Below are 12,500 nucleotides of genomic sequence, written 5' to 3'. Positions count from 1 at the left end.
TAGAAAATAAAATAGAGATGATCTTACTGTCCAACAGAGCATATAAAGTGTGTTGTGACCAGGGATGACCACGATGCCAGCATAGAAAATTAGATGGGAACACTACTGAGAAAAGACAAGGCATGGTAGGAAGCACATTTCTGTCATAGCACCTGTGTAGCTGAAGAGGATCAGAAGTTCAAAGTTGAAGATAGGCTATGTACTATGTTCAAAGTACATGATATACTTGAGAAAATGATCCTTGTGAAATCCATGGCAACCTGCACTGAATATGCCAATAAACTCATTATACACTGAAGATGGTGGCTGCGGCAGGCAGGAAGGTCGCTCTTTCCTCAGTTGCTCAGAATATGAGTGCTACTTCCATGAGTATTTCTACTTTGGCAGTTTTCAGGCCTACTGCTTCTAGAAGAGCCTGCTTGACAGACCCACAGTGGTCTGCCTCTGCCCAGGCAAAGATTGCCTTTAGCATCAGTTGCTCATTTCACGCCCCAGCTGTCACACAGCATGTGTCCTATTTTAAGGGTACCATTGTTGTCAAAGGGGAGTTCAAAGAGCTGAGACTTGAAGACTGTAATCAGAAACACTTGGTGTCTACTTTCCAGCCTTTGGATTTCACATTTGTGTGTTCTATGGAAATCCTTGCTTTCGGTGACAAAGCCAATGACTTTCATGACTGTTAAGTAGTTCAGATTTCCATCTTGCCCAAAGAATAGTGGATCAATACACAAAGGAAGAATGGTGGTTTGGGCCACATGAATATGCTGTTGTCAATTTAACTAAGCAAATAGCCTGAGACTGCAGGGCACTGCTGAAGGTGCTGGCATTGCATTTAGAGGCCTCTTCATTATTGACCCTAATGGTGTCACCAAGCACCCGAGTGTCAACGACCTCCTAGTAGGAGCAACCTGGAGGAAACCCTCAGTTAGTGAAGGCATTCCAGTTTGTGGAAACCCATGGAGAAGTCTGCCCCAACATAGATACCAGAATCCCCTATGATCCAGCCATCCAACAGCTTCCAGAGACTACTTTGAGAAGGTCCAACAGTCGGTCATCCCATGTCTGGTGTTCAGTGGAAGCTTCTCATGCCAGAAAAGAGCCACACCTGGAATCCTTTCAATGCCCTGAGGGTTCTTTAGGGATGGTGAAACTACATCATGCCTATGTCTATAAGAACCACTCCATGGGCTTTTGTTTTGTAAAGCAGGCTCAGGCTCTCTATGAGTAGCAAGCTGTTTCCATTGCTGCCTTTACTAGTAGAGCCCTCTTCATGGCTAACCAGTTCCCACAGAATGCTTGGTGCCCTATTTCTTAGATTATGTCTTCAGAGGACAAGCATTTTTCTCCTTAGCCTACCTTGAACTTGGGCCTACAATTTAAGCTCCAGCACAGAAAAAAATCTGACCAAGGTCCTGAAATTTCCTCTTAAATTTCTGTGATCAAACTGAATTTTCCCATTATTTTTCTTTTTACCTCTCTCTCTCTCTCTCTCTCTCTCTCTCTCTCTCTCTCTCTCTCCCTCCCTCCCTCCCTCCCTCCCTACCTACCACTGAGCTAAATCCCCAACCCCACCCCATTATTTTTTTTATTGTATTCATTAACTCATAGTGTCCTTGTGTGTTCTGAGGTATTTATGAGGTATAATCAATCATGAAAGACTTTGTCTAATCAAGTGGTTGCATTTTTAGAACACTGTAAGTGAAAAAATAAACATTAAAATATTTGCATTTTTAACATAAAAAGCAAACCAACAAACCAACAAAACTGACTATGAGAGAGAGAGAGAGACGAGGAGGAGGGAGAGGGGGAGGAGGAAAAGGAGGAAGAAGAGGAGGACAAGGAAGAGGAAGAGGAGGGTGAGAGAGAGGAAGAAGAGGAGGAGGACAAGGAGGAGGAGGAGGAGCAGCCAAGCAAATGGTAACTCACGCCTTTAATGCCAGAATTAGGGAGGCAGACAGATCTTTGAGTTCAAGGTCAGCCTGATCTACATAGGGAGTACCAGGACAGCCAGGACCACAAAGAGAAACAGTATCTCAAACAACAAAAGCACACCCGCCTAATGACTGGGGGAAAAAAGTGTGTGTACCAAGAAGTTCAGCAAAGGACGGTTTTACTACCTCTAAATTTTAAAAACCCAATGACATTTAAAAAAAAAAAAAAAAGAGAAGGGTTGGTTTAGTGAATCGAGCACCCACCTAACATCGAGCACCCACCTAACAGAAACAGAAAGTGATGCAGGAACGGCTTACTGTTTGGTGGAAAAGCACATCCTACCATTTTCCAGTGTATAAAGAGAAGTCAGAAGGACTTACACCAAAACGTGTATTTTACCAAAAAACATACGTCACCATTTAAACCACTGTGCATTTTTAAAAAGTTTCATTCTTTGAATCCTCAGAAAAATAAGTTAAAATGTAAAAGGTATGTGATGGTTTGTATATTCTTGGACCAGGGAATGGCACTGTTTGGAGGTGTGGCCTTGTTGGAATAGGTGTGACCTGGTTGGAGTAGGTATGTCACTCTGGGTGTGGGCTTAATACTCTCACCCTAGGTGCCTGGAAGTCAGTCTTCCACTAGCAGCCTTTGGATAAAGGTGGAAAACTCTCAGGTCTGCCTGTGCCATGCCTGCCTGAATACTAACATGCTCCCACCTTGATGATAATGGACTGAACCTCTGAACCTGTAGGCCAGCCCCAATTAAATGGTGTTTTTTATAAGACTTGCCTTGGTCATGGTGCCTGTTCACAGCAGTAAAACCCTAAGACAAGGTATTTAATAAGAGGAGCTAAAGCTGGTCCCTTACCTCTGCCTCAATCTCATCATAGAGAAACTGCTTGTTGAACTTGGTGAGTGCGTAGTGGGCACTGTCGTTGTACAGGTCCAAGGAGTAGAGGACATACCTGCAGAGGGGGGAGACCAGTCACTTCCCAGCCACTGAAGCCAAGGACTTGTGGCCCTCACAGCTGCCTACTCTGGAGAAATTTAACTGTCAAACGGAGAAAACCACTTAACATATGAAAAAAAAAAAAAAAACAATGTCTTACTTCCCATGGTAAATGGTGTTCTGTACAAAGTTGAATGAATGACATAGGTCTACTACATATCACCAGAGTAGACACCAGATGCCTTATCCTGTATGAAGGACACACAAAAGCTACCCAGACAAATGCTTCCATAACTTTACCTTCTCCATGTTGTGGTTTAAAGTGTTTTATCATGATCAGTACTGAGTATTTTTTTTTTTTCTCTTTTAATTGTGAATGAATGTGTGAAGGTACATGCATGTGTGCCAAGGCCTCAGAGGTAGACCCATAGGACACTCACTCCATCATCGATGCCTCCTTGGTCTCTAGGATGTGGTCAGTCAGAATCCAGGGCATAGACATCTCAATGGGGAACTGGATCCTCCTGCCCATGGTCAGCTCCAGGAAGAACTCTCGGAACCACAGCTGGGAAAGGTCACAGCATTGCTGCAGTGTTTCTTGAAGGGTTCAAACGACAATAGGTTATCGTTCACGAGCACGAAGAGATTCAAAACAGAGGAAACAAGAGGTGTTGCACACGGGATGTGACTCCTCTATGCTTAGCTCCCAGCCATGCAGCATGGATGCAAGCAGGAAGGGGTCACTGGACACTTCACATGAGGGACAAGACGAACACGGGTATGCTATAAGTATAGGTCAGGACCCTACACCTTCTGAGCAGCTAGTGTCATCCTGCCATCAGAGACCTTAGGAGCCCTTCTTGTCAGGAACAGGGGCGACAACCTTTTGAAAAGGAGATGTGAAAATAGGACCACAGGTTTAACATCCCTAATCGGAAAACCAGAAATCTTAAGTGCTCCCAAATCTCAAAATGCTGAGGTACGATGTGACGTCCTAAGTGAGACATCACACAGCCTGTCTCATGTGCTGAGCTGAGATCCAAATGCACACACAGAGTATGGTATGGTAATGCAGCGTCCCAGTGACAGGGTCACACTCTGAGCAAGTGTGCAACAGTGTGCTTGGATGCGGACACAGGTGGAAATGAGTGTAGCAGCATGAGGCAGCAACTGCACTTGACAGAAATACGGTTATGCAACATGACTGTTCAATCCTCACACTATGCATGAGGTGAACCAAAATCAGTGCATTTAGACTGGGATCCCACCCCCCAAATTTGTCATTATGCATAGTTAGCTACTTGCTGTCCGCCCCCTAGACTCATAATCTGAAGCATTTCTGGTCCCAACCATTTCAGATGAGGGATATTCAACCTGTACTTCCCTTTAAGTAGGGCAAACACCAGTGACTAGGATTATGTGCACATTCAGGGATGGTTTAACCAATACAAAACTAGAAATGGAATTAAACTATCAGGATTTGCTGTATGTTCTCAGAGCTAACAATAACAGTGTTACTATCTACTTCACGGCCTGCAACACCCCAGGTAAGCCATGACCTCCTGCTCTAAGCAGAAGACATGAACAGCTGGATGAGGCCACAGGCAGACACAGAGGGTAGAAAGCACCCACCAGTGCCAGGTCAAAGTGGCCGGTGTCACCAAAATGGTGGCTAGTCTGTCTCAGAGCACTTTTGCCACCTGGGCGGTGGGGACCAGCGGGGCCGTGTCTTCTACGCATCAGTGCCTGGGTTTTGATCCAGGTGAAAGGTTCCATTCCCCTGTTTTGTGACCCTGATTTTGTGTTCACATGACAGGGCCAACCAAAGCCCTACTGTCCCTGTCCTGTTAAGGGTCATGTCCTACAGAGACCATGCCAGATGCCAGGGACGGCAAGGGACTCAGGGGCATCTCCAGGATGTCTGGCCACCACCACAAAGGTTAGGACGTGGCACCATGTGGGTGCGTGAAGAGATGGGCAGGAGAATGGTGAGGTAGGCAGAAGCGTCCCGGGTGGTGTTAGCAGGGTTAGAGCATGCCAGGCCGGATATTCTGGTCAGCACTGTCTCTTACCACTGAAATTTATCAAGTGAGTGTAGAAGAATGATTCTCGATGAAATTTTTCTATGTCCAATATGGTGGGCCCCTCAAGGCTACTTCTCAAGGTTTTCTTGGAACCACTTTTGTCTGCAATGAGGGACTCTAGCATAGTTCTCACCATGTAAAGCTGTATTATCCAAGGAGATATTTGTAGGGGAAAAAAATATAAATGGTACATTAGTTACATCAAATGGGAAAATCTATAGAAGAAGAACTGCTCCACTACACCCTGACTAAGTCCCACGCCCACAATCAGCCTGACATAGACAGGCTGTCCAGAGGGCCTGGGGATCCACACAGCCAAGATGCTGCCTCTTAGCATGAGCTATGTGTAGAGGAGCAGCTCGCCTCCGTGCCATAAGCATCAACAAGAAAAACAAACGATGTCTTACCACCAAAGGTTAAAAGAGGTGGATAGGTGTACGACTGCCTCAGAAACGCGTTTACCACATGCAAGAGCCTTTCCATGCCCAGAGACTTGAGCTGCCTCAGCAGCTCGGCAGAGCTCAAGGACTCAGCCATAGTGCGCACCAGGTAGAGCTAGACATAGACAGACAGGGAAGGAGAAGCGGGAGAGAGCCGTTAGTCACATGATGCACAGATCTGAGTGGGGGACACAGGGACAGGCAAATGGAATGGAAGAGCGGAGGGCAGTGATATGCCTCACACAGACCCCAAGAACGGCCAAGAGCCTTCCTCCTGATCTTCAAAGGGTCCCGTATAGACCCAGCCATGGGCTTGGCTGGTACCTATCTACAGGAAGGACAGAGAGTATGAGGCCTCTGAGAGAGACGTGTAAGGAGGACAGGTTCCCAAAGCAGAGGAGCATATACACCAGGTGTGAGTCAGTGAGAAGCACCCTGAGGAAGGCCTACACGCGTCGGAAGAGAAAGCAGCAAGGGTGGCTTCAGACCAAGACATATGAAAGCAACAGTTCATTTTTAGGAGCACTCGATTTCTAGATTCGACGTGAAAATTACAGTCATACATTTAAACACCGAAAGGGAAACACAGACGTGCCGGCACATGCCTGCAGTGCTAGGAGGCTGAAACAGAGGGCTGCTGAGGTCGAAGCTAACCTGAGCTTTGTACAGTGAGTACCAGGCCAGCCAAGGCTGTGAGACCCTGCCTTTAAAAATACAAAAGGGGTGCTGAGCAGGGAGGAGCATACTATAATCTCAGCACTCAGGAGGCCGAGGCAGAGGCAGTATGGTCAGAAGCTGGAGGCTAGCCTCGATTATATCAGACCCTGTCTCCAAAAAGCTAAAAGGACACAGCATAGATAGGAAAAATGTAGGCATATATTTCACAGACAGGGGTAGAAATGGTGTCAAATGACTTCTGCAGTTAAAGTGAACCAACCAGATACTCACAGGACAGTCTCAGGTAAGGTTTCAAATTGGGTTGGGCAGGGTATAGGAGAAGAGAAGAAAAGCCTCGGGCAGAACAGGAGTGCCTGGGCAGACCCAGCAACCACTATTTCAGCCCTGCCTCATCTGCCCCCACCCTTAGCCCAGTTCTAGGATAAAGATGACGAGAACCTGCGTGCTGGAGGGTCCCACAGCACGGCGTGGCACCTTGATGTCAAAGCCACTCTTAGGGTCCTTCTCTCCCCGCAGAGCTGGGTCGTTAAAGGGCTCGTGCCCAGTCTCCCAGTCGCACACAGTCTTCCTGATGGCCTGTAGGACACTGAACAACCCCATAAAGTCATCAGACATGGATTTCTACAATCACAGCATCTCCTTACCTAATAGCCAACACACTAAGAAACTCCTTCTGGCTGAGACAAGCTAAGGGTCTAGTTCATATGAAAGTTACAAAGGCAGAGGGCATCCTTTAGTGCTACTATTATCCCCAAAAGGCTTATCTCCGCTGTAGTTTGCACCAATTAGTCAGGAGGCAAGGTTTAACTTCATGAGCATAAGCCAGGTGGCCAAGTGAGGGCAGAGAGAACAGAATTCTCAAAAGCTCACCCAGACAGCAGAGCTCCCTGTGACTGTGGCCAATCATTTTGTATGAGGAATGGGAAGTCATCACACAGCTCAGGGGATTGGACATCTATCTGCCTTGGCTCACTGGCAATGTAACGCCACTGCTAACAGGCTATATTAAAGGAGCGCCACCCAAGGACTTGAGAAATCTCATGTGGACTCTGGCAACCTCTTGCGGAACGTTGTAAATAACACACAAAGTACAGTATGCATTCTATAGACTCTCTGGCTAGTGGAGCAGGTCTGCTTTTCATCACGGGCAAGTACTTCTATATTCAATATGCCTCCAACAAAAAGTGTCTTTTAACTGAAAGGCTGCAACAAGGAGGGTTTCAGATTTCATATCTGTTTGAGGCTGTGAATATTTGAATATAAGTAAATTTTCTCAGGGGGCAAGACATAAGTCTAAATAGGATAATAATAATAAATATATATATATGTATATATGTGTATGTATATATATGTATGTGTATATATATACATATATATATATATATATATATATCCAGATGGATTAAATAATTTTGCATATAAAATTATCTTAATAAAGAATGGGATTGTCTACTATGGCATTATACTGTCATTACAAAGTTTTGGATTCATAAGATCCAGAAGTAGAGTATGTTTAGTATGTACAAGGGTCCATGCTCATCCTTAACACCACCCACACACCTGTAAATGTGCATACATGTAAATGTACATACATGTAAGAGCTCTCTCTCTCAGACTTTTGGAGCATTACAATGTATACACAGTATGCACTTTTATTTATGCTACAAACCAATGTTATCTTAGGCAATAAGCGCACCGACTGTAAAGCAAAACCAGCACTATAAATCCCTGAATTCTGGTAGATTTCATTTACACACGTTTCTTTGAAAGTCAACTTATATAAAAAGCTCACACTTAAAACTCTCAAGATCTCTTAAGTTTTACCACATCTAGGTCATTTTTGCCAGACTTGTAGGAGAGTCTAAAAGAAACCTGCCAAAGATGACATGTTTGGGGGACAGAGAAGAATGTGGGGCCTCATATCCCTGAATACCTGGAGAATGGAATCATCTCTTGTCCCTGGATTGCCAAACTCCTTGATTTCAGTAGTAAACTAGCTACTGTTGTTCAGGGTATTAACTGGACTCACTACATTCTATGTAGAGATAATCATCAAAAAAATATAACTAGGAATTAAGAATAAACGTACTGAGCCTACTTATGAAACTATGACACTCCATCGGTCTGAATCTAGGCTCTATCCACTGCTTTGGGGCTGTGAGGGAGGGCTGCGAGGGGGGGGCTGCGGAAGGCTGACCTCTGGATGACGTTCTTTTTCTTCTTGATGGCCTGTCGCAGTGGTTCCCTGAGGGTCACCTGGGAGAAGTCCTGAAGTGCAGCGTACACCGTGTGCCTAATGGCGTGATTGAACACACTCTCCATCCTGCCCATCAGCACCTGCAGCCCTTTGATCATGGCAATCACCTGTAAGGACACAGCTTTCAGTGGCTGAACGGGGGCAGGGGACAGTCCTTCATTGCCTGGTTCTCTTTCTCACTCACAGACCTTTCCCTGACTTCCCTCCTTTCCACTACAAAGCTACCTTGTCCCATTGCCATCTTCCCCAGAGCAGAAGACCCGGTGTGCTCTGTGCCCGCCTGAATCTGATCTCATCTCATCTCACCGCGAGTACCCTGAGGGCAGCGGCACATCTGACTCAAGGACACCCTGACCACCATGTCCATCCGTGATGGACTGCGAACGCAGAGGTAAACATTCAAAACGCAAATATGGAAGGAATCAGAAAAGGAAAAGGAGTTGTAGGAGTTTGCGTATTAAATCCCACTTGTTAAACAACAATAGGAGATCGACTTAAAACGTGGAAAAAATACTAGAAAAAAACGAAGCCAACTGTTGGTTTTAAAACAGAAGAAACTTTTACTTTTTTTAAAAAAGTGCCTAAGATAGAGGCTAGAGACATGGCTCACCAGTTAAGAGCACTGGATGCTTTTCCAGAGGACCAGGGTTCAATTCCCAACCTTCGTATAGTGACTCACAACCATCTATAACTCCAATTCCAAGTCCAGTGATCACTTCTTGCCTCCATGGGCAACACCCGTATTCATAAAATAAGTAAAATAAACTAAAGAGCACACGGGAACTATACCTGCATAAAAATGAAGGCACTATGTATTTGGACTCAAAGAAGCAAAAGAAGGCTGAAAGATGAACCCAAGCTCTAAATATGAACATTAGAAATGCAAAACTTGAAGGTAATAGTCATGCAATCTTTATCATGAATTTACAAAAAGGATAGCAAAGTGTACCACTAAAATTATATGGGAAGGAATACTGAAGCATGTATGCGTGTGGGCTTATATCTTTACAACACAGAAAAAAATGAATAAAACATCAGAGAAGTCCAATGAGTGATCAACAAAGACAAAAGTTGCTTCATAAACAATAACTACTTAGCAGCAGGACTGGCCAAGGAAAAAGAAGTAAGATATAGATGATCAGATTCAGAATAAAAAGGTAGACATTTCTAAAGGTAAGATCAGGAAACTGGAGCAAGCACAGAAGCCAAGACAATAAAGGGGAGCAAGAAGCAGAGAGGAGCCTCAGAAAGAAGAAATGTGAAAAGCAGGAGGTGTGGGGGAATGGAAGACACTTAACCTGGGAGGGGGAGGAGAGCATTAGAGGGACAGATTAAAAACAGGGATTAATAACAGTAAGGATGCCTGCAAAGAGTCAGCTCACTTTATGAAATGTAATGGGAAACCAAATGGTATACACATCTGTATGCTTCTAACACACATACACATTCACACACACACAACCCTCTTTTTGAGTTGTTGGCCAGGGGATGTCAAGACACCCTCCCCCTATAAAAACCAATACATACCATTACTACTGCCCTTGGTTGCCTCCCTAGTTTGAAGAGAAGTCCCCATTGTAAAGACATCACATATTTGAACATATTTCATGCTTCAATAGCCTAACCTACAGGTCATCCAGACAAAAACTAAACAGAAATGTTGGAGATAACTGATGTTATAAACCAAACGAACCTAACAAATATTTACAGAACACTCCACCCAAACACAAAAGAATATACCTTCTATTCTGCACCTCTATTAATGGAATACAAAAAACTAAATCCTTACAAGGACAACTGATTTTCAATGATCAACAAGGTCCCGGGCTGGTGAGATGGCTCAGTGGGTAAGAGCACCCAACTGCTCTTCCGAAGGTCCAGAGTTCAAATCCCAGCAACCACATGGTGGCTCANAACCATCCGTAACAAGATCTGACTCCCTCTTCTGGAGTGTCTGAAGACAGCTACAGTGTACTTACATATAATAAATAAATAAATCTTAAAAAAAAAAGAAAAGAAAAGAAAAACAAGGTCCCAAAACAGTTCAATGGAGAAGGATTACCTTTCCATTAAACACTGGGACAACTGGATATTCACATGCCAAAGAATAAAGTTGGGCTCCTTTACAGTAAGACATTAGTTTAACAAGCTCGGAACGATTATAGCCTTGCATATAAAAAAGGACTGTGGCTGGAGAGATGGCTCAGTACTTATGAGCACACGGAGATACATAGAGGACCTGCATTTCCAGGTTTCATGTCAAATGCTCACCAGCATCTGTAACTGCAGCTCCAGAGGAAGCCAAAGACCTCTTCTTACCACATAGACAACCCCCCTACACACACACGGCACAGACAACCCCACCACACACACACACACACACACACACACACACACACACGGCACAGACAACCCCACCACACACACACACACACTTGGCATTCACATGCACATATACACACAGAAATAAAAACGTAATAGTAATAATTAATGATGATGATGATGATGACAATGATAAGTCTTCAAAAGAGGAAGGTCTACCCACTGGTCATTAAGCTAATGAGGTACCTCATTAACTCATAAGCAAAAACCCTAAGCTAATAATTAGGTAACTTAATATAACTATAAAACTATAAAGAGAACACAGACTAACCAAGATAAGGTGGTGGAAGAAATGTAAGGGTAGCTCAACCATACCTAGAGAGGGAACTAAAGAACTCTTACAATTCAATAATCAATTTTAAAAATAGGTGGAGATTCTGAGCTTCTCCAGAGACTATCTACAAGTAGCCAATAGGTACAAAAAGAAAGAGAAGGCAGGAAATCCAGCTGACATACCATTTGTGGGTTTATGACTGTTTTCTAAGTGGAAAACTACCCCGTGCCAAAAAAGAAAAAAAAAAGAAACTGATGAATATTTTACTGTAACTAATGAGCTTAGATATATATTTGTAGATACAAAGAAAAATATTTAAAATTTGCATTTTTAAGAGTTATTTGGAGACATTACAATTACATCAGCTAAGTCAATACCTAGAAATAAAACAAACAATTCTAGAATTTCCAGAGATATAAGACAGACATTAAAGAAAATCCAAACAAATGAAGAGATATATGACATACTAAAAAAGAGAAAGAAAAAGTAAGAGAAAGAGAGAGAGATGTACTATTAGAAGTTCATCAGTTATCTCTAAAATGATCTAGTAAGTTAGATATATTCTGATGGGAAATTTCAACATATTCCACTGTTGAGATATAAAAGGCTTATTCTAAAATGTCTATGATGGGCTAGTGAGATGACTAAGTGGGTACAAGCTAGACCCGAGGAACCTAAATTCAATCTCAAAACACAGCAAAAATGACAACCTCCATATATATATGTTGTGGTACACACACATACACACAATAAATAAATAAAACTAGAATTAAGAAAAAATTTCCAGTAGAAGGCTCAGGAGAAAAACTTTAAAAAAAATAAAGAAAGGAGGGACGGAGGGGAAGAGGGAGGGAGGCAGAAGCTCATGACTGCTGGGTCACAGATAAGTGCTGGTGAAGAATTAGCAGCCACTCTAAGTAGGAAACAACCAAGCCTGCCGTATGGCTCTCCTCTCATGGGGCAGAGACCAAATCCCAATCCATCGCCTGTCTTCTCACTTCTGAGAGACTGTTCTCCACTCACGAGCGCTCACCGAGGGGCTGGCTACCTGCGTTGGACAGGCTGCTAACACACACCTAAGCAGCTAACAGCCACTCTTCTCTCTGACAGACGCAGTGGGCTGCCCACCATACAAGCAACGGCACCACACAACAGTCTGTCCATGCCTTGCCCCTGCCTTTGGAAGGCAGCACTATCAGTGGCACAGAGAACAGGAGGCAGAGCTTTCTCACCTCCACCAGGGCAAACTTCTCCTCGGTGGTGTAGTTGTAGCGCGTGGCTCGTTCGTACTCCTCAGCGTTGTCGGGGCAGTCCTTGTTGGAGTACTTGTCAGTTGGATGTACAAGTTTCCAGGAATACTACAGACAATAATAGCATGGCTGAGTCCACCAAGAAGTCAAGAAGTGAACCTTTAATACATGTATGGCTTTCTGAATCTGAATCTGAATCTCTCTCTCTCTCTCTCTCTCTCTCTCTCTCTCTCTCTCTCTCTCTCTCTCTC

The 12,500-nt window shown here is 44.0% G+C and overlaps 1 protein-coding gene and 1 pseudogene across 2 annotated transcripts in view; one reads left to right on the top strand and one right to left on the bottom strand.

Moving 5' to 3' along the window:
• The window catches only part of Cyfip1 (cytoplasmic FMR1 interacting protein 1), an 89,412-nt gene that overhangs the window by 24,148 nt on the left and 52,764 nt on the right, over positions 1 to 12,500 (bottom strand). The window contains exons 13-18 of one of the 2 annotated variants that reach the window (XM_029547166.1): positions 12,232 to 12,357; positions 8,284 to 8,450; positions 6,525 to 6,672; positions 5,376 to 5,523; positions 3,325 to 3,481; positions 2,804 to 2,900 (exon numbers count right to left, since the gene is read on the bottom strand). In XM_029547166.1, the coding sequence (XP_029403026.1) occupies positions 2,804 to 2,900; positions 3,325 to 3,481; positions 5,376 to 5,523; positions 6,525 to 6,672; positions 8,284 to 8,450; positions 12,232 to 12,357 (843 nt within the window). Of the gene's footprint in view, positions 1 to 2,803; positions 2,901 to 3,324; positions 3,482 to 4,956; positions 5,111 to 5,375; positions 5,524 to 6,524; positions 6,673 to 8,283; positions 8,451 to 12,231; positions 12,358 to 12,500 lie in introns of both variants that reach the window. The other variant, XM_021190559.2, reaches the window with a different exon arrangement.
• On the top strand, positions 300 to 796 carry LOC110316346 (annotated as a pseudogene).

The sequence above is a fragment of the Mus pahari genome, chromosome 1, assembly GCF_900095145.1.
Source record: "Mus pahari chromosome 1, PAHARI_EIJ_v1.1, whole genome shotgun sequence".
Classification (NCBI taxonomy): Eukaryota; Metazoa; Chordata; class Mammalia; order Rodentia; family Muridae; genus Mus; species Mus pahari.
The sequence above is the reverse complement of the archived record's forward strand: the minus strand, read 5'-3'. Positions and strand labels throughout refer to the sequence as shown.